General features: G+C 47.3%; 1 protein-coding gene across 3 annotated transcripts in view; it reads left to right on the forward strand.

Moving 5' to 3' along the window:
• The window catches only part of Cables1 (Cdk5 and Abl enzyme substrate 1), a 108,535-nt gene extending 84,364 nt beyond the window's left edge, over positions 1-24,171 (forward strand). For all 3 annotated transcript variants that reach the window (XM_047526594.1, XM_047526593.1, XM_047526595.1), the window contains 6 exons: positions 1,852-1,948; positions 2,907-3,063; positions 4,154-4,257; positions 17,687-17,793; positions 19,343-19,550; positions 22,912-24,171. In XM_047526594.1, coding sequence (XP_047382550.1) covers positions 1,852-1,948; positions 2,907-3,063; positions 4,154-4,257; positions 17,687-17,793; positions 19,343-19,550; positions 22,912-23,052 — 814 coding nt within the window. In that variant the 3' untranslated portion in view covers positions 23,053-24,171. The remainder of the gene's footprint in view (positions 1-1,851; positions 1,949-2,906; positions 3,064-4,153; positions 4,258-17,686; positions 17,794-19,342; positions 19,551-22,911) is intronic.
• Positions 24,172-24,400: the final 229 nt, after the last annotated feature.

Here is a 24,400-nt window from a genome sequence, read left to right on the forward strand (position 1 = left end):
TGTGGGTGTGGACAGTGCCTGGTGGCCATGCCGAGGCCTGCTGTCCTCTGGGCCACGGGGTCTTTGCAGCAGCTAGTTGGGGGTGTGCGCAGCATGTTTGGGAAGTGATCAGACTTAAGTAATCCTGGGCCTCGTCACCCTCAGGGAGTGTGGTCCCGACCAGAGGGGGCACATGTGGAAGATTCCAGACACATGGAAAGGTGCTTCCTTACTCAGAACATGTTTGGAGCCCTGTCTGGGTGGTTTGCACCTTCGGCTGAACATTGACAGTTGCAAGTCTTACCATCCTTACCTGTACTGTCCTTCAGGGGCAAGTTTGATGTTTGGAATTACCTGAAGTTTTTACATGATAGAATATGAGTGGAGGGATCGGGGGAAGCACCGATTACAGTAGTGGTGTTTTAAAAAAAAAAAAAGTGAAGACTTGTGGGATGGGTTGGTTGGTCGCTTTTGTTCAGTGACTTTGGTGTTTTGAGCTTGGAGGTGCCATTGCCTCCTGAGGCGAGGACTTGCTGGGTACCGATGGCCTAGGGTTTTTTTGTTTGTTTGTTTGTTTGTTTGTTTGTTTTTTAACTATCTCAAATCAGACTCTGCATTCTATGTAGGATAAGGGACTTAGTCCATCCTTGGAAGGGCACCGATGAGGACACCCACTCAGCAGAATCAGGGAAGCCCTGTTTGTCCTCCAGCTTCGACAGTGGCCTGCTCCCTTCTCCCCACCCTCTCCCTCTCCCTGTCTCCCCTTCCCTGGTTACCTTCGGCCAGGAGAGTCTTCCCTTTCCATCTGACTTGTTCTTCCTTCTCTTCTGGGCCCCTGAATGGGTCCCTCCACCCAGGTCACACACTGAGAAGGCCTTCAGTCTGAGATGGCTTTCGCTTATAAGCACGGTGTATCCTAGAGACAGAAGCTGAAAGATGGTCCCCAAATGAGGCTGCAGTTAAGCAACCTGGATGTCACTTTGAACTCTGGATGCCCAGGTCCTACCCCATACTCTCAGAGGTTCCTGAGTGATTCTAATATGCAGCAAGATTTGAAAAACTCATAAGGAAGGAGGAGCATCCTTTGACACAGCGAGTAGTTCCATGTGAAGGTAGCCTTTCATGGATCTCCAAGGCTATGCACGTGTACGAGAAAGAGCATTGTATGCAAAACAGTTTACTATCCTGGTAGCCTTGGCAAGCCATTTACCTACTCTGAACCGCTGTCTCCCCCTCTGTAAAATGGGTTAATAATAGTAATAACTGTCTTGTAGGGTTTTCTTAACCAAAAAAGATGTGTGCAAGTCTTTGAATTGTACAGTGCTATGCAAATTCTCGTTTTTACTGGGAATTATTCTTTTATAAAAAAGATACTTATTTTCTAGGTGGCCTGACAAGGTAGTGGGGGGTGACTATTGTAGAATTCATTCTTTGATTACCAGCAATGAAACAGATGACTGTTTAGGATATTTATTTCTCCTGTCTTATAAAGGAAAGGTGGCCTCACTAGCTTTATAAAGAACCCAGCAGCTGGAGCCCCAGAGGCCCATTGCCCCCATTGCTCAGGGAATGTTCCCTGGCCTTCTCTGGAAACGTAGGGCACCCTGCTAAGAAAGAAGTGGCATTGGTAGCCCTTGGCTTCTGAGCCCAACTCCCATCTTCAGACTTCATATTCAGCTGGATTTCATTTGTCAATGTAAATGAAATAAGATGGAGTTGTCCCCAAGGGAGGGCAAAGGGTCATCCCATCCACCAGGACCTACGTGGCCATTTTTGTCAGTGTGACTGTGGTGTCTCATGCGGTAAAGCATCATCGTAGTTGTTTGGAGTGCACACACAAACATTTTTTCTCCTTTGGCTTATACTTCTCAGGGATCTGAAGTTGGATGGAGGGAGGCAATCAGCAGGCACCATGAGCTTGAAAGAGATCATTGGTCTTGAAGGTGTGGAGCTGGGTGCTGACGGAAAGGTAAGTCCACCTGGCTGTCAATCACCAAGTTTGTGCCAAAACCACAAAGATCAGGAAGCAGAGGCAGTGAGATTGTGAACCTCACTTGTGATGGGAGGGAGCAAGCTGAGGGGCAGATTCCCAGGCGTGTGATACCAGCCCACCCCGCTCTGCCCCCATGCAGATGGAAATCCACTTGAGCCAGTGATTCAGTAACAGTGTGGTGCGAGTTCCCAGGGTGTGCCAATACCGTTCACAACTGGGTGTGTAACACAAGTTTCTCATGCCTTCTTGTGCCCACACACACCTATGTACATTCCAGGATGAAGTGGCAGTTTGAACATCCATTAACAGGTGGTATGAGCAAGCAGCATTCCAGCTACTAGAAGTTTTGGGCTTCTCATGGTTCCAAGGAGGCAAGAATCCCTCAACCTTAAATGGTGACCACCAAGCTGAGTTCAAGTCTGAGACATGAAAGCCAAAAATGAACTTGACCTGCATACACTAGGTCCAAGCCCTCCCAAAGCCTGTTTCTTTGGGGAAACAATCCCAGAATAGTTCCAATAGGGGGACCTTTGCCCTTCTCACCCCCAAGTTAATTGATCACTCCTCTGCCTGAGTGACATCATCCCTGAGCTCAAGATGTAGGTAGGGTGCATGCGAGGTACTTCCCGTGTATGACACGGTGCTCCCACATGTTCTGAGATCATACCTTTCTGGCTGACATGTTAATGTTTCTGCCACAAAGCAAGAATAATCATACTAAGTGTGCTTAATTAAAACTATATGTCACTGCAAGTCCATTTGGGTGGGATTTGGGCACAAATTTGGCTTTTTTTTTTTTTTTTGGATCTCACTGGGTTTTAGAATTGTAGGTTTTAAAAAGTAGATCTGAACTTGGAGTCGGAACATATCTTGGTCAGAATGCAAACCTAGCATTGCCTGGGAATAATCACTAGTTTGTTTGTTTACCTTTTAGACAGTTTCTTATACCCAATTTCTGTTACCCACAAATGCCTTCGGAGCCCGGAGAAATACCATAGACTCCACCTCCTCCTTCTCCCAGTTCCGCAACCTGAGTCACCGCAGCCTCTCCATAGGCCGGGCCAGCAGCACCCAGGGGAGCCTCGACACAGGTAGGCTTGGCTCAGCTGGTCTGGGTGGTTTGTGACAGAAGATGGCCTCGGTGTACAGTGTGGTTTGCGTCTCCCTCAGATGCCCACAGAAAAGACAGCTTTAGGGAAAACTTAATCTCAGGCCATGTAGGCCCATGACCAGGTGGCAGGTGATCTTATGTCTAGATGACTTACTTGCCAGTCCCGTAGGGTCCTACCTGCATGGAGAAATGCCAAGGAGGCATGATTTAGAGCTGGGCAGATTTCCCAGCTTCTGTGGACCACTCGGGTCCTCATTCCCCTTTCACCTGGTTATATCTGACGTTGTCATAGTGCTAAACTTTGGGGTTTTTTTTTTTTTTCTTTTTTCCTGTTTATTTCCCCCACCCCAAAATACTTGGACCCTGAAGTACAGAAACAGGGTAATAATTTCCTCTGTGCTTATCATGCTGCATGAAGTTGGCAACTGAATGAAGATTTGCATACCCCAGCTGTATACACACAAGCCTCTGTATTGGCATGAGGGTGCCAATTCTTTAAAAAAAAAAAAAAAGCATTATTTCTACTCTCAGAAATTCCAGGTGAATGTGCAGTTCCCTAGGCCAGCCCAGCCTCTGTCCTAATGTCCCAGCCACCTGTGGTCTTTTACAGCTGTGTGCGTTGGTGGTTGCTCTGGATTGAGTTCTTCTACACACAATAGTCTGCCCAGAAGCATTCACCCCACGTTATGCCTCTCAGACAGCATGACTTGAGTCTAGTAATTTGGTCTGCTAATTTAGAAAATGAGCCTTCTCAAGGCTATGTTCTGTAACCTGCAAGGACTCTCTCCATCTTATGTTCTGTGTAAAGTTTTATACACTCTGGGTCAGGGAGATTAATACATAATTTTCTAAGATGGAAAAAAAAATGTCAGAATGGTAAGAATTTGCTGAACCCTTTGGCAAGGGTTGGCATGCAAAGCCGTCTGCTAAAGGCCAGAGCCAGGGATGTGATCCTGAGCCAAATGCCCTGAAACCTGGCCGTCTTCAGTGACCATACTTGGTATTCTCCCAGCTGTCTCTGTCTCAGAGAATCCAGGGCCCCTGATTATCATTTTGCATGTGATCTTCAGGTAGTGACCTGGGAGACTTTATGGACTATGACCCAAATCTCTTGGATGACCCCCAGTGGCCTTGTGGCAAGCACAAGCGAGTTCTGATCTTTCCTTCGTACATGGTGAGTAGCATGGGATGGATGGATGGTTTTCTCGTCCCCACAGCCACCTGGACTGGCTTGGAGGTGGCTTGCTTACATTCACAGTTTGGGACTGGGGACTTTTTCAAAAGACTGCTCTGCCTGGGGCATCTCCTGGAGGAGCTTGCTAGTGGGGGTTCTCAGAGAAGGACCAGCACCTTCCTGGAATTCTGGAATCTGCTCACCTGACCTGCAAATATCACTTTTAGGAGGTTGAGAAGGCTGGGTTGCCAGTGCCTGTGAAAGCCACCAGCTCAAGGTGGGGTCCTTCACCTCTAAGGTAGCATGTCCCAGCTTACACACCCATGGGGGAGGACCCGCCCATCCCTGGAAGCGCCACGTTCAAGTCCAGGTCTGTTTGAATTGCTTCAGTGACTGCAGGCTTCCACGTGCTCTCAGAGCAAACAATTGGCACTGGGTTGGGGATGACAGAATTATCTCTTGGGAAAGTGAAAGTAGGACACTGTGGGTGTTCAATGCAAACGCTCTCCTTGCTGTTTTTATTTCACAGACTCTTCCTGTTTTTCCCTTTTGTATAATTCTGGTTTCTGCCTTTGGCTGACCACCTTTCCCACAACCGAGGCCTACCATTTCTCCTGGCACCAGGGGGAACTGCCGGGGTCCCACGTACTTTCTTTGGGCAAACCTGCCCTGATTCCAAGGCAAGCAGAGCCCCAGCTACTGCGGGAGGAAGGGAGAGTCAGGCTTGGGGAAAACTGACTGACCAGGCCTACCCACACAGTATCAGCGGCAAGGGCTCCAACCCAGAATGCCCCACCTCTCCCTGCCTTCTGCATCCTGGCCTGGACAGCAGGCAGGCCAGCCCAGCACTTCCTCCTCTGGTTCCCTCCCTCCCGTGCTGTTCTCAGGAGCCCTCACCTCAACATCGAGCATCACACCGGTCCTTGCTCTGGCCTTTCTCGTTTGCAGACACCAAGGCAGAAACCAACCCCATATACTCAAAGGACATCCAGATTTGCACCCAAAAGTTTAGAATTTTCAGCCATTTTCAGAGGACCCCTGGCAGTACCCAGCCAGCCCTTGCCAGTCACCTTCCGCATCTCTCCCTGTATTTGGCACCACTGCAGAGGCCGTGCCCTCGTGCTACATTCGGTCAGAATGGATTTCCAAGGGCATTTTTTTTTTTTTAATTATTCTTAATCCTAGACCTCCACATTCATTGTCCCAGAGACCAGCACCTAATAAGTGTTCAATAAATGACCAGAGCCATGGCCCTGACATTGAGGAGGAAGCAACTGGAAAGTTGCCATTCACGTAAGAATAAGGTTACTTTCTCTAGTGCACTGCTTTAATTGTTAGAGTTCATTTTATTTATTAAGTAACTTAGGCAGGAAACTGTGGCTCAGAGTCCGAGTGAGGGTCACAGTTGACAAGGTCACGGTTGGACAGGCAGGAAATGGGTGCTGAGGCTACAACTCCTGGCTCAGGGCTCTGTTCGCTTTTCCGGGTCAGGTCTGAATGCCTGCTGCTGACCAAAGGGCAGGATGTGAAGATGGCTCTTTGGGCCAGCAGTTTAACAGCTGTCTAAGTGACCAAGAGAGGACGAAGTGCTCTGTAGCTGACAGTGGGGTCTGGCGGGAGCTTTCCTGGGGACAAGCCATGATGACCTCCTCTTTGACAAGGCTGCTGGTGCCAGATCCAGTCTCTTTTTCCCCTTTAAATTTCATTGTGAACTCTGTCATCCTGGGCGTGGTATACGTGTGTGCGCACGGCACGTGCACACAGCTAATCCTTCCTCCTTGGGCAGTGTGTTAGATGACTTGTCAAGTCAGCATGTATGTCCTCCCTCCTCACGTTGGCTCTGCAGTTTGTGCTTCCTATGACTGCATTCCTATAGAGAATGCAGTTGCTCATGAGCTGCATTTTACTGGTCAACTCCATAAGACCTCTTTGCTTTCTAGCATAGATATTGGTGCTTGGATCAAATGTGGGGAATCCACTTTATCATCCAAGTGTTGTTGTCTGGGTTTTTTTCTTTTTCATTACTGCAGACTAAATCCAGAACCTTGCACCTGCTAGGCAAGTGCTCAACCACTGAGCCCCAGCCCTTGTTTATTTTGAGTTACCCAGATTGGCCTTGAACGTGAGATCCTCCTGCCTCAGCCTCTTGAGTAGCTGGGATTACAGGCAGGCCCCACCACACCCGCCCTCATCTAAGTCGATGACGGGATGTGTTATAAAGAGCCTCAACCCAGCTTCCCAGAGACACCCTTCCTGGACACAGGCATGGATTACAGGGCTGTTTCCTCAGCATTTGCACTGAACTTGTAGGAACAAGAATGTAGGGGTTCTTTGTGTGTTTGCTTGATTTTTACGTGTTGGGTAATAGCAACAGAATTTACCCATTCAGCAAGTTCGTTGGGGCCCTTCTGCCTGCCAGACTGGTGTTTCCATACCCAGTGGAGAACTAACCAGCCACCATCCCCATTCTCATGGACTTACAGCAAGTGAGGAAGTCAGACTATAAACAGGGAGAGAAATCCCTACCCGTGAGGAGGGTGTGGAAGGAACCCACTTGGACAGGCAGTAGGAGATGCAGAGGGAGGTGAACTTCCTTGTGGGGAAATCCTGAAGTGTCAAAGAGGTTGACTTTGTGTAGAACTGCTCTTCCCTCTACATACGTGTACACACACGTGTGCGTGCACATGCCGGGAGGTCAAGGCCACAGAATGAAGATCCTTACAAACCCTTCCCCATGCCCCCCCACGAGTGCAGCTCCAGGCTCAGGAATGTACCTGTATAGGCTAGTGACTCTCAAGGTGGGCAAAAGCCAGAGGGTATTTGAACCAAGTTGCCGAAAGCCATCTTTGAGAGTCTGGTACACATTTGGCTCCTCAGTGGGTGTGGGAAGCTCTGACCAGACAGACCCTGCTTGGGTCCTTCATTGTTGGCTAGATGTCCCCAGCTTGTGAAGTGGTCTCTGGACCACTCTCCCCAGGACTTCCTGCTGCCACCTCTGCTTGCTTGGGATCAGGCCCTGGGGACCACTCAGCCTCAGGGTGCTGTTGCCTTGTCCTGGGTTTCTTGGGTCCTGAAGGCTGTTGTGCAGTCTTTGGGGGATTTTCTATTCTTGTGGAATTTCAGGCTATGGGATGTCCAAGTGGCCTCTGCAGAATCAAGCACCCCTCAAAGTGATGAGCTAAATCCTTTTACCCATCAAACTCCGCAGCAGCTATGTCAGGTATAATTTATACACAACCAAATGTTCCTGTTTTAAGTGTACATGAATTCTATCACCACCCCCTGTTCCAGACAGGACATTTCTATCCCCTTAGAAAGTGCCTTCCTCCCACCCTGCCCCATCCATCTCCTCCTCACTGAGACAACTGCTGATCTGAGTTGCCATTAAATTTAATTTACTTATTCTGGAACTTCATGTAAAAGAGATCATAAGCTACGTTTTGTTTTGTTTTGTTTTGGGGGGGTGGGGGTGAGGGTCCGTGTTCTTCCTCACTTGGTATCAGTGAGGTTCACTCAGGCATGTGTATCAACAGTTTGGTTGTTTGGTTGCTGAGTGATGTTGATGCACCACCATTGTCGGTTCCCATGTTGACGGGCATTTGGGAGGTTTCCAGTATAGGGATATTACGAATGCTGCTGCTGTGAGCATTCTTGCACACGTCTTTTTGTGGGCAAATGTTTTCATTTTCCTGGGTAAATACCTAAGTGAGAGATTTGAGCACGTGACAGTACCCAGCCGGGATGTAGTTGGGTGCATGTTTTCACCATCATTTGTTCTAAATGTAATGTTTAAAGGCCACTTGTCACCACAGCTAGGGCATGCCATAGAATTGGAGGGTTCCAGAGGTAAAGGCCCATCTACAGAGTGAAAGTGGCACCCTTTTAAAAGTGGCCTTGAGCTGGATGTGGTGACACGTGCCTATAATCCCAGCAACTCGGAAAGCTGAGGTCAGGGTATCTCAAGTTCAAAATGAGCCTCGGCAAAAGTGAGGTGCTAAGCAACTTGGTGAGACCCTTTCTCTAAAATACAAAATAGGGCTGGGGATGTGGCTCAGTGGTCAAGTGCTCCTGAGTTCAATCCCCAGTACCCCCCCCCAAAAAGTTACATTTGTAATTTTCAAATGTGGATCCCTGCAGTCTCTCTTGCTATGATCCGTTGAGAAAGGGCATACATGAGATTTTTTTGAACTATTTTATTTGTTCTAATTAGTTGTATATGACAGTAGAATGCATTTATGCACTTGGATAGATCATACATAAATGGTGTGTAATCTCACTTATCCAGTTACACATATTGCAGGATCACATTAGTGATATATGCAGTCATACATGTACATGAGGTGGTAATGTCTGTTTCACTCTACTGTCATCCCAGGGCCAGGCATGGAGACCAAATTGAAGCTGTTCCTGTGGTTTGGACTTAGAGTTTCTAGAAGGTGACCACAGGACATGAAAGTACGCTGAGCCACCTGGCTGCAGGCAGGATCTTGTAGGGTATTAGTTAATGTGCTGCGCAGGAGGGCAGGAGACCTTGAGTCAGAACCGGATGCTTCCGGCCACTGCAGAGCCGGGCATGTAATTAGTTTCACTAGAGAGTTGTTATTTATCATTAGAACCTGGCAGCTCACGTGGGTAGTGGTTTTTCATTGTTTTTTTCTCCCTTTATGGGTGTGGAAAGCAATTAAGAGGAGAAAGTAAGCGATAGTGCTGAGGTAATGCCAACAAAATCACTTGACTTGAATGGATTTTTTGGATCCTTTTCCCTTCTCAGGGAAAAATCCCTCTCACCATGCTTTGACATCAGAAGAGGGAGGAGGGAAAAAAAACTATAAACAGCCTTTATGATATCTATACATCTCAAGAGAGCATCTGTTGATCTCCATGTTAAAGTGCCTGTTCCTTTATCATATCAGAATCTCAACATTCAGTGCAACCCCTCCCTGCACCCCCAGTGTTGAGCGACAATATGGTAGACTTGGGTTTTCTTTTTGTAATTTTTGTAATTTGTTCTTTTTAGTTATACATGACAATAGAATGTGTTTTGACATAGCATACATACATGGAGTATAACTTCCCATTCTTATGGTTGTGCATGATGCAGATTTACAATGGTTGTGTATTCATATGTGAACATAGGAAAGCCATGTCCAATTCATTCTACTGTCTTTGACTCAGTTTTTTTGTTTTTTTATATTTTTTAATTTTTTTACATTTATTTTGATTCATTGTAAACAAATGGGGTAAGACTTATTTCTCTGGTTGTACATGAAGTAGAGTCATACCATTTGTGTAATCATACATGTACATAGGGTGATGTTTATCTCAATCTGTTATTTTTTTCTCTTCTCCCTGCTCCTCCCACCCCTCATTCCTTTATACAATCCATCCTTCCTCCATTCTTGCCTCCCTCCCACCCCCCATTATGTATCATCAGCCACTTATCAAAGTGATCATTCTGCTTTGGTTTTTTGGAATTGGCTTATCTCACTTAGCATAATATTCTCCAACTTCATCCATTTGCCTGAAAATGCCATAATTTCATTCTTCTTTATGGCTGAGTAATATTCCATTAGACTCAGTTTTCATTACAGTGTGAGATGCCAGCAGTGGGAACTGAATGACTCAATGACAGGGAGACTAATTCAACCCGCCATGGGCTGGGCTTCCCTCATATGTACATTATTTTTGGTGTCGTCATTGCTTTTTGTTTGACTAAAAGTTGTGTCAGTAACTTAGGTGATTATGTACCTGCCTGCAGGGTAGATTTGCTGGGAAATTACAGCAGCTGGTACTGGGGTCCTCCTTCCATTGCAAAGTCCTTTCCAGGATGCTCAGGTTTTATGGTGCCTATTGCCAACTCTTTGGAGGAGGGGCTGCTTTAAGAGAAGCAGTGCCAGTTACCAAAGTCAGATTGCTAGTGGTCTCGGAAGGCTCCACCGGGTGGGTGCCTGGGCAGTAACTGAGGAGCAGGGTCTTGGAGGACTGCCAGCTTTAAGCATGGGAAATTAAAATGCCTTGTTGAGTTGTGGTGGGGGGTGGTTGTTTTTGTTTTCTGTGTGGTTTTTTTGAGTAACAGCATTATTAGATATAATTCACATAGCATGCAATTCATGTCTTTGGTGTACAATTTAGTGGGTTTTCTAGTATATTCAGTTATGTGACCATTACCACAATCAATTCCAGAACATTTTCATCATCCCCTAAAATAAGTCCCCATATGCTTTAGTAATCCTCCTTGGTCCCCATACTCTTGAGTCCCTCGACAGCCCTGTGTCCTGTCTGTCTGGAGTTGTCTACCCTGATGTTTAACATCAGTGTACTCATTCAGTAGATGTCTGGCTTCTTTTACTTAGCATAATATTTTTAAGGTTCATCCATGTTTTATCATGTATCAGTATTGCAGTATTCTTTTTTTGGGGGGCGGGGGTGCTGGGGATCGAACCCAGGGCCTTGTGCTTACAAGGCAAGCACTCTACCGACTGAGCTATCTCCCAGCCCCCTGCAGTATTCTTTTAAATCATGTTTTTCTTGTAAAAAATAGTCCCAAGATGTGCAGCATCTGCTCCCTTTCTATGTATTTGTCTTGGATTTTTGATCATCACTTCATAATTTTGAACATGACATTCCATGCATAATTCAGCTCATGTCTGTGGCCACTGTTTAAGAAGCACACATGTGGACTGGGGTTGTAGCTCAGTGACAAGAGTGCTTGCCTAGCGCGTGGGAGGCATTGGGTTTGATCCTCGGCATCATGTAAAAATACATAAAGGTATTGTGCCCCTCTTACACAAATGGTATGCCTTTACTCCATGTACAAACAGAGAAACAACTTGTATCCCATTTGTTTACAATAAAAAAAATACATAAAGGTATTGTGTCCATCTATAACTAAAAGTATTTTAAGAAGAAGCATGCATATTCAAGTACATCCAAAAAACATCTGGGCATGTGTGAACTTGGGGGTACAACCACCCAGCCTCATCTCAAGTTGGTAGAGATGCTGCCCCAGAAGTTCTGGGGTACTAGGTGAATATCCAACAGAGATCTGCTGCAGACTGCCTGGTAAATAAATCCACGTGATAGTGTAAACCTCCAACCATTTCATGTTGGTGACGGATATTAAAGGGAGTAGCTACTCCCCTAAAGGGACAGGAAGGAGAGTCAGTTCAGGATCACGTTCTTAATTAGAATCCAGGGGGTAGAAGTAGTAAATACCGCCCTGGGCTGTGTTGACTGCCTGCTCATTCCTGTAGTTTCCTTGTGATTTACTGTCCTCCTAGGGAAAGGGATTAAATGCACAGGACAGCTGAAATGCCCATCTGTTGGTGGTTAGATAGATTTAGTCCAGGGCCACCCCCTGCTTAATTAACCTGAACAAGCATCAAACATCTGCTTTCCCAGTGCCCAGCTGAGCTGGAAATGCTGATGACTGTCGGACAATTGCAGGCAAAGCAGAAGAGCCCTGATTTTGCAGGGCTGGAAGGAGCCGCCCAGATGGTTGCCTTAGACGCCTTTTTCATTTCACAGGTGTGGCAGGGAAACTGAGGCATGGAGAGCTGTCTCCCTGCCCCAGATCTCCAGCTAGCTCCTGGCTGGAACCCAGATCCCTTGGTATGTTTCTTTCTGGGAGTTGGGAGTCGCTGGCCCCCTAGGAGCAGAATCTGCAGCAAACACACCTGTTCAGAGGCGCTCATAAATTCCTGTGGAGAATGAAGGACAAAGGGCAGAGCTCTTCCAGGCCCTGGAGTGGAGGCATCTTTGCTGTTCTTATTAGAATCAGACCAGCATCCTGTCTGCTTTGAACCCCTAACTATTCTCCAGAATTAGTATTGAGGTATATTTGCCCCCACCCACTCACATTGCACCCCAACCCTACCCTGGGAGGCCATCTGTTCACCGAGCTGCAGCGGATGCATTGGACCCGGACGGGGCTTATTTCAGTGCCTCGGAGGCCCGCCTCTCCTCTTATTAGTTAAGACTGTGTTTTTCTGAAAAACAAAGGGTGTCCCAGCATCTCCAGGATAGAAGCGGTAGACTCTTCCAGCGAGATAACTAAGTCATGGTCTTTTCATCTCCTTATCTTGGAGGGATTCGTGGCTGTTCACACACCCTGGGCCTTCCTAACTCTGCTTCCCAGCTCCAGCAGAGCAAGCTGGGCAGGGCTCCTTTGTGGACTGCGTCTCTCTGGACATTCGGTTTTGGATGGTCTCCTCCTCCCAGCTGACCTCCCCTCTTCCCCTTTATGCAGCTGTGCACAGGCAGCTGCAAGAAAGTGCATTCAAGTGACTTCTCCAAGAGAAGGGCTGCAAAAAACGCAAGCCCTGCAAGGCGAGAGCTGCCCATCCGTCACACAGCCAGCTCTGCTTTGGCTACAGCCGCAGGCCAAGAGGAGCCCTTCATCTGGCAAATTCTGTTGGCCTGGAATTAGGTGTCAGTGACACAGACTGTCCCAGACCAGGAAGGAGCCATGGTCTGCTTAATTAGCACTTTGATTTATAGTAACATACTCTGGCAAAACCCAGGCATTACTAATTTTTATAACTCCTACAATTCCACTGCTAGGTGAGCTCAAACCAGGCAGCAGCCTCGTGTTTCATTGTTTCTCTCCCAAGCAGAAAGAAGGGCTGGGGGCTGGGAATCCCTGCCGGTAGCTCCGTTTCCCAGGACTGCCTCTTTGCTCATGACCATCGATGGAAAGAAGAGAGTGGTCTCCCACGTGGTCGAGACGTCCAGCCTCCAAATGTTAATCATATGACTCCCGCAAGGTGTTCAAGACTGTGCTGAGAAATCACAGCCTGCTGTGCTCCAGGGACTGTTCCTCAGAGACCTGGGGTAAGAGGCCAGTGGGGACATCATCTGTCTGGCACCTGAAGACATATGAGAGATGGACGTGGTCACAGGATGATCTGTCTTGTACCAAAAATCTGACCTATGTATAGCCTAAATTCTGCATGCAAGGCCTTGTCTGAGCCAGGGTCTGGAGGCAGATTGTCACTCTGGGGACTGCTGACTATTGTCCCAAGTGAGTATCCTGTGTGCTGAATGTCAGTGGGACATGGAGCAGCCTGCAGAACTGATGTCCCACAGCCATCAACACAAAGTGGATGATGGAGAGACCGGAGGAGGAAGCCTAGGCCTAAGTGCTTAAGCAGTTTGCACGAGGCCACCCAGATACTGCGCAGCAGAGCTGGGTTTAAACCCAGGGGTCTGGCTCCTGAGTCAGTTCTTTCCTAATGAGCCATAGCTCAGAAAATCAGGGACACCTGGAGTGTCGTTGTGGCAAGTAGAGGAGGCAGGGAAAGAAGATACCCATAAAGTCCTCCCTCAGACCATGGCTCAGGCCTTCTGTGAGGGGCAGAGCTGGGCTCAGTGTGGGAGCCAAAGGTCAGGGTCCAGCAAGGCTGCACAGAGTGTACCATTAGGAGTAAGTCACTGCTGTGGGCAGTGTGTCCCCCCAAAAGATGTCCTAACCCCCACTACCTTAGAATATGTCCTTGTTCCAAAGGAAGTTAAGATGCAATCAGACCGGAGTAGGCCTCACAACCTCATGTGATTTTTGCCCACATAAGAGGACACAGCCATAGAAGACAACAGGGACGTACCATGTGGAAGCAGAGGCAGAGGTTGGAGCAGTGGCATCTACAAACCAGGGACAAGCAGTGCCCACCAGAAACTCAGAGCAAGGAAGGTTTCTACCCAGAACCAGAGTTTCTACTTCAGAAGGCACACAGCCTGCCCATACTTGGATTTCAGCCTTCCAGCCTGGGAACTAAGAGACCGTGCATTGCTGTCATTCAGGCTATCTCTGTCACAGTTTGTGATTGTCGCCGCAGCCCCAGGAAACTAATAAAGTCGCTTCATACTCTCCACCAGCCTCAGGTGCTCTGATTGACGAGCATGATTTACCAGGGCCCTGGGCTGAGCCAAGTTGGTGCTTGGGAGTTATTCTAAGACTCAGACTTACCAGGAAGTGTGTCAGAGCTTGGGGGCAAGACCCCCAGTGGTCTCCAGTGACCTGACCACACTTGTACCTCCGGGGGATCAGAAGCCCTTCTCTTATCCTCTTGTCCCCAGTGGTGGTGGTCAGGACCATCAATGAAAGTACAGAGTGTCATTCACAGTTCAGTCACAGAGCTCGGCATCCGCTCCCGCTAGTTTAAGAAGAAAGGGATATTTTACAGCTAGGTAGATAATAAATAGTCCAGAGAATCATCAAGGAGTCTGACAGAACCGCCCAAGTCGATATTCAGAAATGGACCCCCAGGCCACCCTGCAGACACCCACCTCCTCTGGGATCAGGACTCTGACTTCCAACCTAGAGAGCTGGCGCTGGTTGCCAGCTCCAGATCCGTGCTGCCCTGCTGTGGTCTGTACCTGCAAAATAGACACCGCGCTATAAACTGGACTCTGGGACTTCTCCCTCGGTGCATCTTGGCAACAGAAATGACAAAAGTGTAACCTCTGCTCCAGTCCTGCCTTCTCACACCAGAGCAGCCTGGAGGAAGAGCTGGAATCATTCTTGGGCTCCTAACTACAAAGTGGAACTGTTAGCTTTCCTGCCCTTCACCTTAGTGTTTGGTGAAGGTGAGTCACAGGAAGAGCAACCTGAACGGGGCGTGGCTTAGGATGAACCTGCAGAAGAAGGATCACAAGCTGAACCTGGAACGGGTGCTAACCAGACAGGGAGAATCCGCTCCCTGGATTTCACATGGAAATCACATAGGAAATGTCATGGTGCAGCTACCAGGACCCTTGGACCACATATTAAGTGACTTTCTCTGTGTTGCTTGATGCTGGAGTGGAAACCACCTGTCTGCCACCTCAGCCCTCTCCATGGTCAACCTACTGCTTCAGACCTCTAAGAGCCCCTTGAGGTGGGAGCCGCTCTCACTGCCCATTCAGTCTGGTCAAGGAAAGCAAAGCCAGGAAGGCTGTTGGGCAGCAGGGTGTGAGTGGGAAGCAACCAGTCTGGAAGACCAGGGTCCCAGTTCTGGCCCCGTCTGCAGCTTGCCGAGCTCGGGGTGAGCGTCTTCACTCAGAACCTCGGTTTCCTTGTCTGTCGAGTGGGGTGGGTGGGATGCAGTCACAGACTTCTCCTTTGGCAGTGGGGCCTTCTTTCAAGAGAAGTGTTGTGAGGAGCTCCATAGAAGCAGCTTCCAGATAGCTGCTGTGCTTGCTGCAGGGCAGGATCCACGCCTCCCATTCCCTCAGACATTTCCATGGAACCCAGTTTTTAAAATTCAAATGATCATTACAAAACAGGATCATGGGGCTTCAAACCCCCAACAAAAGGCAAGTGACATTTTGCTTAAAACCGGCTCACATTGTTTCAACCTCACGGCTTTCATCCACAGAGGAAGAGCAGAAGGGCCCTGCCTGGTTTGTCAAGATACCTGGACGGGGACATTGGTGCTAGGTATTCAGGACACAAGGACTGGCTGGGGGACCCAGCTGGAGGCAAGCTTGGTAGATGATAGCACTTCATTCCACTGTTTCAGGAATGCACCCCCCTCCAAAAAAAATACATTCTGTTCAACCCAGAGATTTTTTTTTTTTTTTTTTTTTGAGATGAGATTGAGTAGTTCTCAAAGCAAGAAGGGAGGCAAACCCATCTTGGAGGGCTGCCCCAGGGCGATGCCCATTCTGCCCAACCTTGGCAGCCAGAAGTCCTCCATAAAAGTTCCAAGTGCACCTCCCCTCCCTGCCACACAGGGCAGGTCCACATGCACATGTCCAAATACACTGATCCCAGGGCTGGATTTCCACTTCTCAAATGCACCTCACTGACATGTACCAGAATGGGCATGTCGCGGACCAGCTCAGGGAGACCCTTCCTGATCAGGTATCGGGAAGAAGACGTGGCATTGCACCAGGTCTTTGTCCACGTGTGTGTTATTGTGAGTTGATGTTAAGACCGTTTGCTTTTATTCTCAAGAGAAGCAAAGAATATACCATTAAGATCAGTTTGAATTGGGATCCATTAGCTATTTGCATGTTCTTGAGTATAAACTACCACCAGAGGCATTCCGTGGGCCTGTTCTAAAATCAAACCAAATCTCTTATACGTGGAAATGTTCAGAGAAAGCCAGCAACTTTTGTTGGCGCCCTTAAGGAAACCTTGAATGTGCTTTGCTGGCGACTGGCCATCCATGGGAATGGACCATCAGAATTTGCAGGTGCTGCTTCCTCTGGCTTTGCCTGGTGAAGATTCTTATACAGTCAGCAGGAAGAGAGCCAGCCCTTGGCAGGCATACAGTTAAGGAAGGATGAGACTAACCAGGGAACCCAGCAAAAGACTGTTTAATTGACAGTTAACTGTGCAGGGCACAGAGGAGCAAGGAAGACTAGAATATTCAGAAAGAGCTCAAAAGGGCCAGTCTTCAGGGATGAATAGAATTTAGAGAGAGGGGAGGAACTCAAGTTTCAAGGGACTGTTAATAATAGCTACCATTATATATATACAATGGAATGTCATTCAGCCTTTAAAAGAAAGGAAATTCGGACACATGCTGCAGTGCAGATGAACCTTGAAGACATGTGAAGGGAAATAAGCCTGTAACACAAAGGCAAATACATAATTCCATGTAGGGGAGGCAGATGCACAGAGGCTGGAGGGAGTTAGAGTGGATGGGAGTTAGAGTTTGATGGGTACAGTTTCCGAAGATGAAAAGGTTCTGGAGGTGGATCATGGCGATGATTGCTTAACAATGTGGAATGTGCTTAAAGCCACTGGACTATATACCTAAAGATGGTTAAAATGGTAAGTTTTGTGTATTTTCTAATTTTTAAGATTGTTTATTGTATGTATTTATGAATGTCAGAATGAACCCCACTACTTTGATAACTATAATGCATTAATAAAAAAATTCAATACATGTAAAAAAAACAGTAGCTAGCATTTATTGAGTGCTTGCTGTATGCCAAGTATTATACAGAGCACTTGACTTCTCATATGGTTCTCCAAATGACCCTCCAAGTTAGGCATGGTATTGTTATCATTTTACAGATGTGACACTTGAGATAAGGGATGATTAAATGCATCTTCCAGAGCCAGACAACTGATGAGTGGTCTGCTGTGGATTGAACCCAGATCTGTACAAGTTCAAACCTGGTGCCTTTAACCATTGCATTGTGTGAACCAGAGGTTGCAGCACAGTAACTGAAAGAGGGACTCCCCTCCCTCTCTCCTGATGGTCTACAGTCCAATTTTTTTTTTTTTAATAATATCACCGTTAGTAGGATGAGATGATTGATTTGCTTTCCATCTATTTCCAGAAAGCCACTATTCAACAGAGACCCTCATTGTGGCTCTAATTCGAGTTTCCTGGTTGCATCACATTTTTGGACGTTATAAGTTGGCTGTGGCTTGCATGTCCTTAGTATGCATGACCCTCACTTAATGAGTGACCTGTGTTGCCCTCTGTTACAGACCACAGTAATTGACTATGTGAAGCCCTCCGATCTCAAGAAGGACATGAATGAGACCTTCAAGGAGAAGTTTCCTCACATTAAGCTGACACTCAGCAAAATCAGGAGGTACGGGAGGCTTATGCCAGGCTTATGCCACCCTTATGTCACCTTGAACTTTCACATCCAGCCCTTCTTCTAGCACACATTAAGTCGTACTTTGTACAATGGTTTTTCCTGTTCTTTGAGAAATGAAGCCTGGTCACATTCAGTTGTTTAAAAAAAAAAGAAAGAAAAAGGAAAAAAAAGTCCCACTGCTGGCTACTTATGCCTGGATGTAGTGGGAGAGCCCAGGAAGCCAGGACAGAAGGCCAAGCTCCAGACCCCTGGTCGACACAGATCTGCAGGGGCATGCTTTCAGTGAAAGAAACATTTCACACTGTCTGCATGCAGCTCACCAACTTGGTAAGATTTATATTGTGGAAAACAGATGGGGGCTGGAGTTGTGACTCAGTGGTAGAGCGCTTGCCTAGCACATGTGAGGCCCCGGGTTCGATCCTCAGCACCACATTTTAAAAAAATCGTTATTGTGTCCATCTACAACTTAAAAAAAAAAAAAAAACAAAAACAGAATGGGTGACATTCAGCCCTCTGGATTCTTAAATGTAGGCAGAGCCAAAGATAAAAAGGTTAGTATCTTAAGGTATGGGATAACTTTATCTAAAACCACCTGCTCAAAGGTGACAGCTAGGCCCTGTCTTTAAGCAGTCACCAAAGCAGCCAGAACAGAGGCAAGCCTGTACTTGCCATGTAGTTGATTGGATCAACCCTGTGATGACCTCAACTCTCAGCCAAATAGTTAAGGTGACCCTGCAGGGCCAGAGATTGTGGTGTCTGTGTAATTGCAGGTGTTTGTGCACACATGTGTGATAACAGAAGCTAGACTATACAGCCATGTCATGATGGAATACGTGCCAGTGTGTATTTATGCCAGTGTATATCCTGATACAGATTTGATTCTGGCACATCCCAAACCAAAGAATCCAAAAAACTTTTTGAGAAAAATTAAGTATTCACACTTTGTCCATTTGCTGGGTGGCTTTCCCAAGGACACTGGCTGATGTGCTCTTGGGCTAACTCTTTCTGTCCTAGTTAATGAACATAACTGATATTTGGCAGAGCTTAGACTGAGCGCCTGATTTATTCCTATTATCTCTGGAATAAGCATAGCTCCCCAGATGGTGTCCCTTTTTGACTTTGGATAGCTCTGCCCTTAGTTTCCAGGGGGACCCTCAGACATCCACGTGTGTTCAGTGGGGTCCTTCTGTGTTCTGCATCGTGTTCGTTGGAGCCCTTGCTGGCCCCTCTTCCTGCCTGGCCCACTGCCTGTCTGTCATCCTCCTGGAAGTGGTGCTTTTTGGCAGCACTGTGCTGCTGGATCTGGGGCAAAAGTAAACATGGTCTGGGCAGTCAGACCAACAAGGGAGGGTCCAGAGCCCCAGCTCTGCGGCCTTCTCCCACATGTAACGTAACCTTCACACTTGTGGGGATTTAATCCCACCCTCATCACCCTGGGAATGAAAAGAGAAGATGCTCTTCTGACGGAGTCATCCTCTTCTTTGGGGAGTCCCCTGACATTCTCAGGTTCTAGCGAGACTTCCCTGCCTTCTTTCTGTAGCCTGAAACGAGAGATGCGGAAACTTGCCCAGGAGGACTGTGGCTTCGAGGAGCCTACCGTGGCCATGGCCTTTGTCTACTTTGAGAAGCTCGCCCTCAAGGGAAAGCTCAACAAGCAGAACCGGAAGCTTTGTGCTGGAGCATGTGTGCTGTTAGCAGCCAAGATCGGAAGTGACCTCAAAAAGCACGAAGTCAAGCATTTAATTGATGTGAGTAGGCTGCATCCTGGTGACTTAGGGGATACACTCTCAGTTCAGAGGTCTTCTAAGAAGGCCCCTGACTGGTGACCCTTAGTAATACAGAGCTAAGGGCTGTGAGGTTGTCCTTCCCACAACAATGTCAGATGCCTTCTCTTAGGCGCTCTTAGAATGGGGGGATGGTCTACTTGGACAAGACCAAAGAGCTCCATAAAAATCTATTCTCAGACACCATGAGGGGTGAAACCATTCTCACAGCCCTGGAAGCCACCGTAATCACAAGGGGTCTTGTGAACAGTGTGACCCAAAAACATCTGCGGTCTTGCAGACCCTGGCCCCTGCTGCCTTGGTTACTGGTTACTTCCTCTTTGGGGAAGGGGATGGGTTCAATGGGGTGGTATTGCATTTCTTTTAAAAGAGAGCCCCATCAAAGCAAGAAAACACCGTTCTCACAGGGTGAATGTGCGAATACCTGTTTTAAAATGTACTATATTAATAGGAAATTCGAGGAACAGTAAAGCCAACAAACAGATCAGAGGATGAATACCACAGAAAAGATAGTTTATTACTCACAGTTCCCAAGAGGAGGGGCATCTTAGGTCGGGCTACCATAGCACAATACTGTAGAGTAGATCTCTTAAACCACAGAAACTTCTTTCTCATAGCTCTGGAGACTGGCAAGCCCAAGGTCAAAGTACAGGCTGCTTTGATTCCTGATGAGGACCCGCTTGCTTACTTGCGATGTCTCCTTAATCAATAGGGAGAGACAGAGCAAGCTCTCTCCCTCTTGTAAGGACGCTAGCTAATATCATGAGGACCCTACCCTCATGATCTCCTCTGAGCCTAATTACTCCCAGAGGCTTCACCTCCTAATAGCATCACATTGGTGCATGGGGCGTCCACATGAACTTGTAGGGGACACAAACATTCAGTCCAGGCATGGGCATGCCACAGCCATGGGGGGCCATGCCAGGAAGCACCAGATACAGCTGAGAAAAGAGGGAAAGGAAAGGAACTGTGGGCAAGAGTCTGTATCGTGGTTTCCACAGAAAGGAATGATTGCCAGGCAGGGTAAGCAGGCTTAGGATTGGCTCTTCGGGGATAATTTCAGTGAACTCTGGAACATAGGTCCCCGCACTCACTAGGGCAAGTAGATAGTGGCCCTAGTGGTGCAGGAAGTGGGTGGTCTGGCAGTGTGAGCTCTTGATTGGTTGGTTTGCATCGTAACAGTCCTCACAGGGAGCTGCTCACTATAAAGAAATTGGTCACTCTGGGAAGGACAGTCCCTCCAGTGTCAGCAAGAATGTCCAAGTATCAGAATATAGAAAACAAAAATGTGAAGTCCAATGTCCCATGTGTCTCATCTTCTGGTTATCTTTAGTGACAAAGGAGGGGAAAAAAAAGAAAAGAAAAAAAAAAGTAGGTACTGGCCATATTTTTTAAGTATTGCTTAGGTCAGCGCTTTTCTGATTTTAAGTAGTAGCACAAAACCATCGAGCCCGTTCAGTAAACACAAGAACCTGGAAGTGATCGGGGGATGCCAGATGTGAGCTGAGACTCATATGCCAATGTGGTTATGCCCATTCCCTGTGGCTTTGCATTCCCTGATTTCAGCTGTCCAGTCCAAAAGTATTACATGGAAATTTCCAGACAGAAGCAATTTGTTTTAAATGTGTGCCTTTCTGAGAGAGTGATGAAATCTCACCCTGTCCCACTCAGTCCCACCTGGGACATCCCCTTGTCCAGGATATCCACGTGCCATAGGCTACTACCCGCCAGTCACTTAGCCATCTGGTTTGTCAGGGTGACTGTCCCAGTGTCATAGTACTTGTGTTCAGGTAACCCCTAGTTGCCTAACACATCCCAGTGCCTTTGTCACTGGTCTTCATCTCATCAGAGAGACATTATGTCAGCTCACACCACAAGAAAGACGAGTACAGGATCATAGAGATCCCATTCACATAACTTTCACTATAATGGAATTATTCTGTTTTACCATTAGTTATTATTGGTTCATCTCCTACGGCACCTAATTTATAAATTAAACTTTATCATAGGTATGTGTATATAGTAAAAATAATCTATAGCATTAGGGTACTATGTGTGGTTTCAGGCATCTTTAGGGAGGCTTAGACATATCCCCCATGGATAAAGTGGGACTACTGTGTGTGTGTGTGTGTGTGTGTGTGTGTATTTGTTGAAATAATGAATCTTGAGAAATATTAATAAAAATTAAAAGTAATAATGTTCACATCATCATAGTTGAGCAGTATACCACACAGTAAATGCTGATGGTCATAGTGCAGAATATATCAGTAATGGTTTGAAAAGCTATTTGCAGTAGCAGTAAACCTAACTTAAGAGCAGAAAGATCAATAGAAGGTAAGGTACTGGGGACTGAATTAGCATAAGATATAGTCCATGCTTTTATAATTAAATCAAAATAGATTCTACTGTCATGTATAACCAAATTAAAAAAAAGAAAAAAGTCCATCTCGGTTATAATCTGAGTGCGGACAACAACGGCTCTGTTGGTGAGATTTCCTCTCCGTTTCTAACGCCAGCCCCTGCAGTCAGATGGACAGGCAGGGAGCCGCAGCTCAGGCACATGACACTGAAAGTAGGGCAGCCTCCCCAGGACTTGGACCCCTGTGGGTAAGATGAAAAGAATGAAGTACAAATAGCCATCTCCCCCATTCAGAACTTGGGTGTGGTTGCTATTGCAGTGGGGGACGTGCACTGTATTTTAGTTGTACTTCTAAGCCTGCGTAACTTAGACGTAACAGGTGGGGTTGGAGTCTCATTTAGGTTTGCTTCTCAGCCCTGCAGTCTGCCACCCATTTGACCTTGGACAAGTGATTGACCACTTGGAGCCTGTAAAATGGAGATGAGTGCAATATCAACCTTGTGAGATTCTTAGCATTAAATGAAGTCATGTGACCTGTGAGCCTACAGGCAGGCCCTAGCCCACCAGAACTGAAGGCAGGAAGTGCAACCCCCTACCTCCCCTTCTTCCTCCAGAACCTTGCTTGTACTGGGTGTATGAAGTCATGCTTTCTCTTGGGACTTATTCTTCTCAGAACTACCTGTCCCTCATGCTTTTCCTCTTTTGCACATGCCTGCTCACCCTTCCACTTTCCGTCAGGAATTAAAGCAGCACAAGGCCCTCGGCAGGTGTGACCACCTGACCCTGGACTTCCCAGCCTCCAAAACTGCTGTTCATAATCACCCAGTGTCAGGAATTCTGAAAGCAACAGGAAACAGACTCATAGGTTTCTCCATGAACACTTACTAACTGATGGAGAGGGAGGTCGCACTTGGAGAAAACCTCAGATTTTGATTTTAAAACTAAAATGTTTTAATTTTATTGCAGAAACTGGAAGAGAAGTTCCGGCTCAATAGGCGAGAACTGATTGCCTTTGAATTCCCAGTATTAGTGGCCTTAGAATTCGCACTTCATTTGCCAGAGCACGAAGTCATGCCACACTACAGGCGCCTGATCCAGAGCTCCTAGCACAGGGCCCAGCAGGGCAAAGGACCACTTCCTTTGAGAGCAGAAGAACAGAATCCACTACTGGAAATGCAGAAAGTAAAACTCGAAGAACCAAGCTTCTTCTCCTCGACTGTGTTTCCACGGAGAAGCAGTACTAGAAACTTTTCAGGGAGGCTTCAGTCTGGCTGGCCGAGAAGAGTGTGAGCCTTTTATTACACAGAGCAAGTGAAGAGGAGATTCACGCCAAGGACAGCAGAGGCCCTCTCCAGTTCCACTAGCAAGAACTCAGCTGCCTCCACGGGGTCTTCCAGGCAGGCACAGCTTGCCAGAGTGGCCCTGGGCCTGCTCTCCAGACCTGATCCAACTCTGGGCACAGAAGGCTAGAACAGACAGGGGAAGCAAATTTGTAAAATGGGAGGAAAACTTAAAAGATACCCTTCTTGTGTCAAAAGAGTATGCCAATCTATTTTTGTATCGACCATTGGAAGTGCACTTCCCCCCAGGGGCACGTGGATGTGAGCGTGCAAGTGTCAGAGGTCCTGCATCAGCCCTCAGCCCCCAAAGCCAGTGCCACCCTCTGCAGAGCTGACTTGGGGCAGTGATTTCTAGGTTAACATCTTCTGCCCTTAGGAAGTGACTTGTTGCTCCGGCTGCTCCTGCCACAGTCGGACAAAGACGAGTTCTCAGTGTTGGAGTCGCAGAAAGGCGTGGAGTGTGGCGTACCTTCCCGCCCTCCCATGGTGGGCTTCCGTCCGTCTGGTCTGCACACTTGGCCACTGCGGACGTGGGGGTCGTGCTCCGTAGATCTTGTTCCTGTGCTCTATGTTAGAGTGCATAATAAGCACATTTGTTGTGCTAAATATGTGTTTTATAAAAATCCAGTATAGGGGTAAGACATCTGACATGGCGTGTGGCCTTTGCACTTGGACAAACTGAGTTTTGAGCTCTGGTTGATTCAGGAGACAGTGGCTCTTGTTGCCATGAATCCATAGCTCTCGATGACTTGTCCTGATGCTCTGGGATGACCTGTGCTGACTCGTGTCACTACGTGGTCACCTTGTAGCCACAAGACAGGTGTCACCTGGCTGAAGAAAGTTTGTAGCCATGTAAAAAGAATTAAAATATTTTGTTTTATATAGAGATGTACGTGTATGTGTAGACACGAAGGTCTCACCAGTCACCCTGGCCCCTCGTGCTAAATTCCTCTGCCTCTCATCTCACACAGGCTGTAGTGGGGTCACAGACCTGGAGCTGTTCATATCGCCCAGAGAAAGGGGGATGTGGGCAATGAGGGTATATATGGCTATTGTTAGCAGAGCTTTAAAGAGTCCTACAGCCCTACAACATGGACTTTTTTTTTTTAAACAGA

The sequence above is a fragment of the Sciurus carolinensis genome, chromosome 15 (assembly GCF_902686445.1).
Source record: "Sciurus carolinensis chromosome 15, mSciCar1.2, whole genome shotgun sequence".
NCBI classification, from domain to species: domain Eukaryota; kingdom Metazoa; phylum Chordata; class Mammalia; order Rodentia; family Sciuridae; genus Sciurus; species Sciurus carolinensis.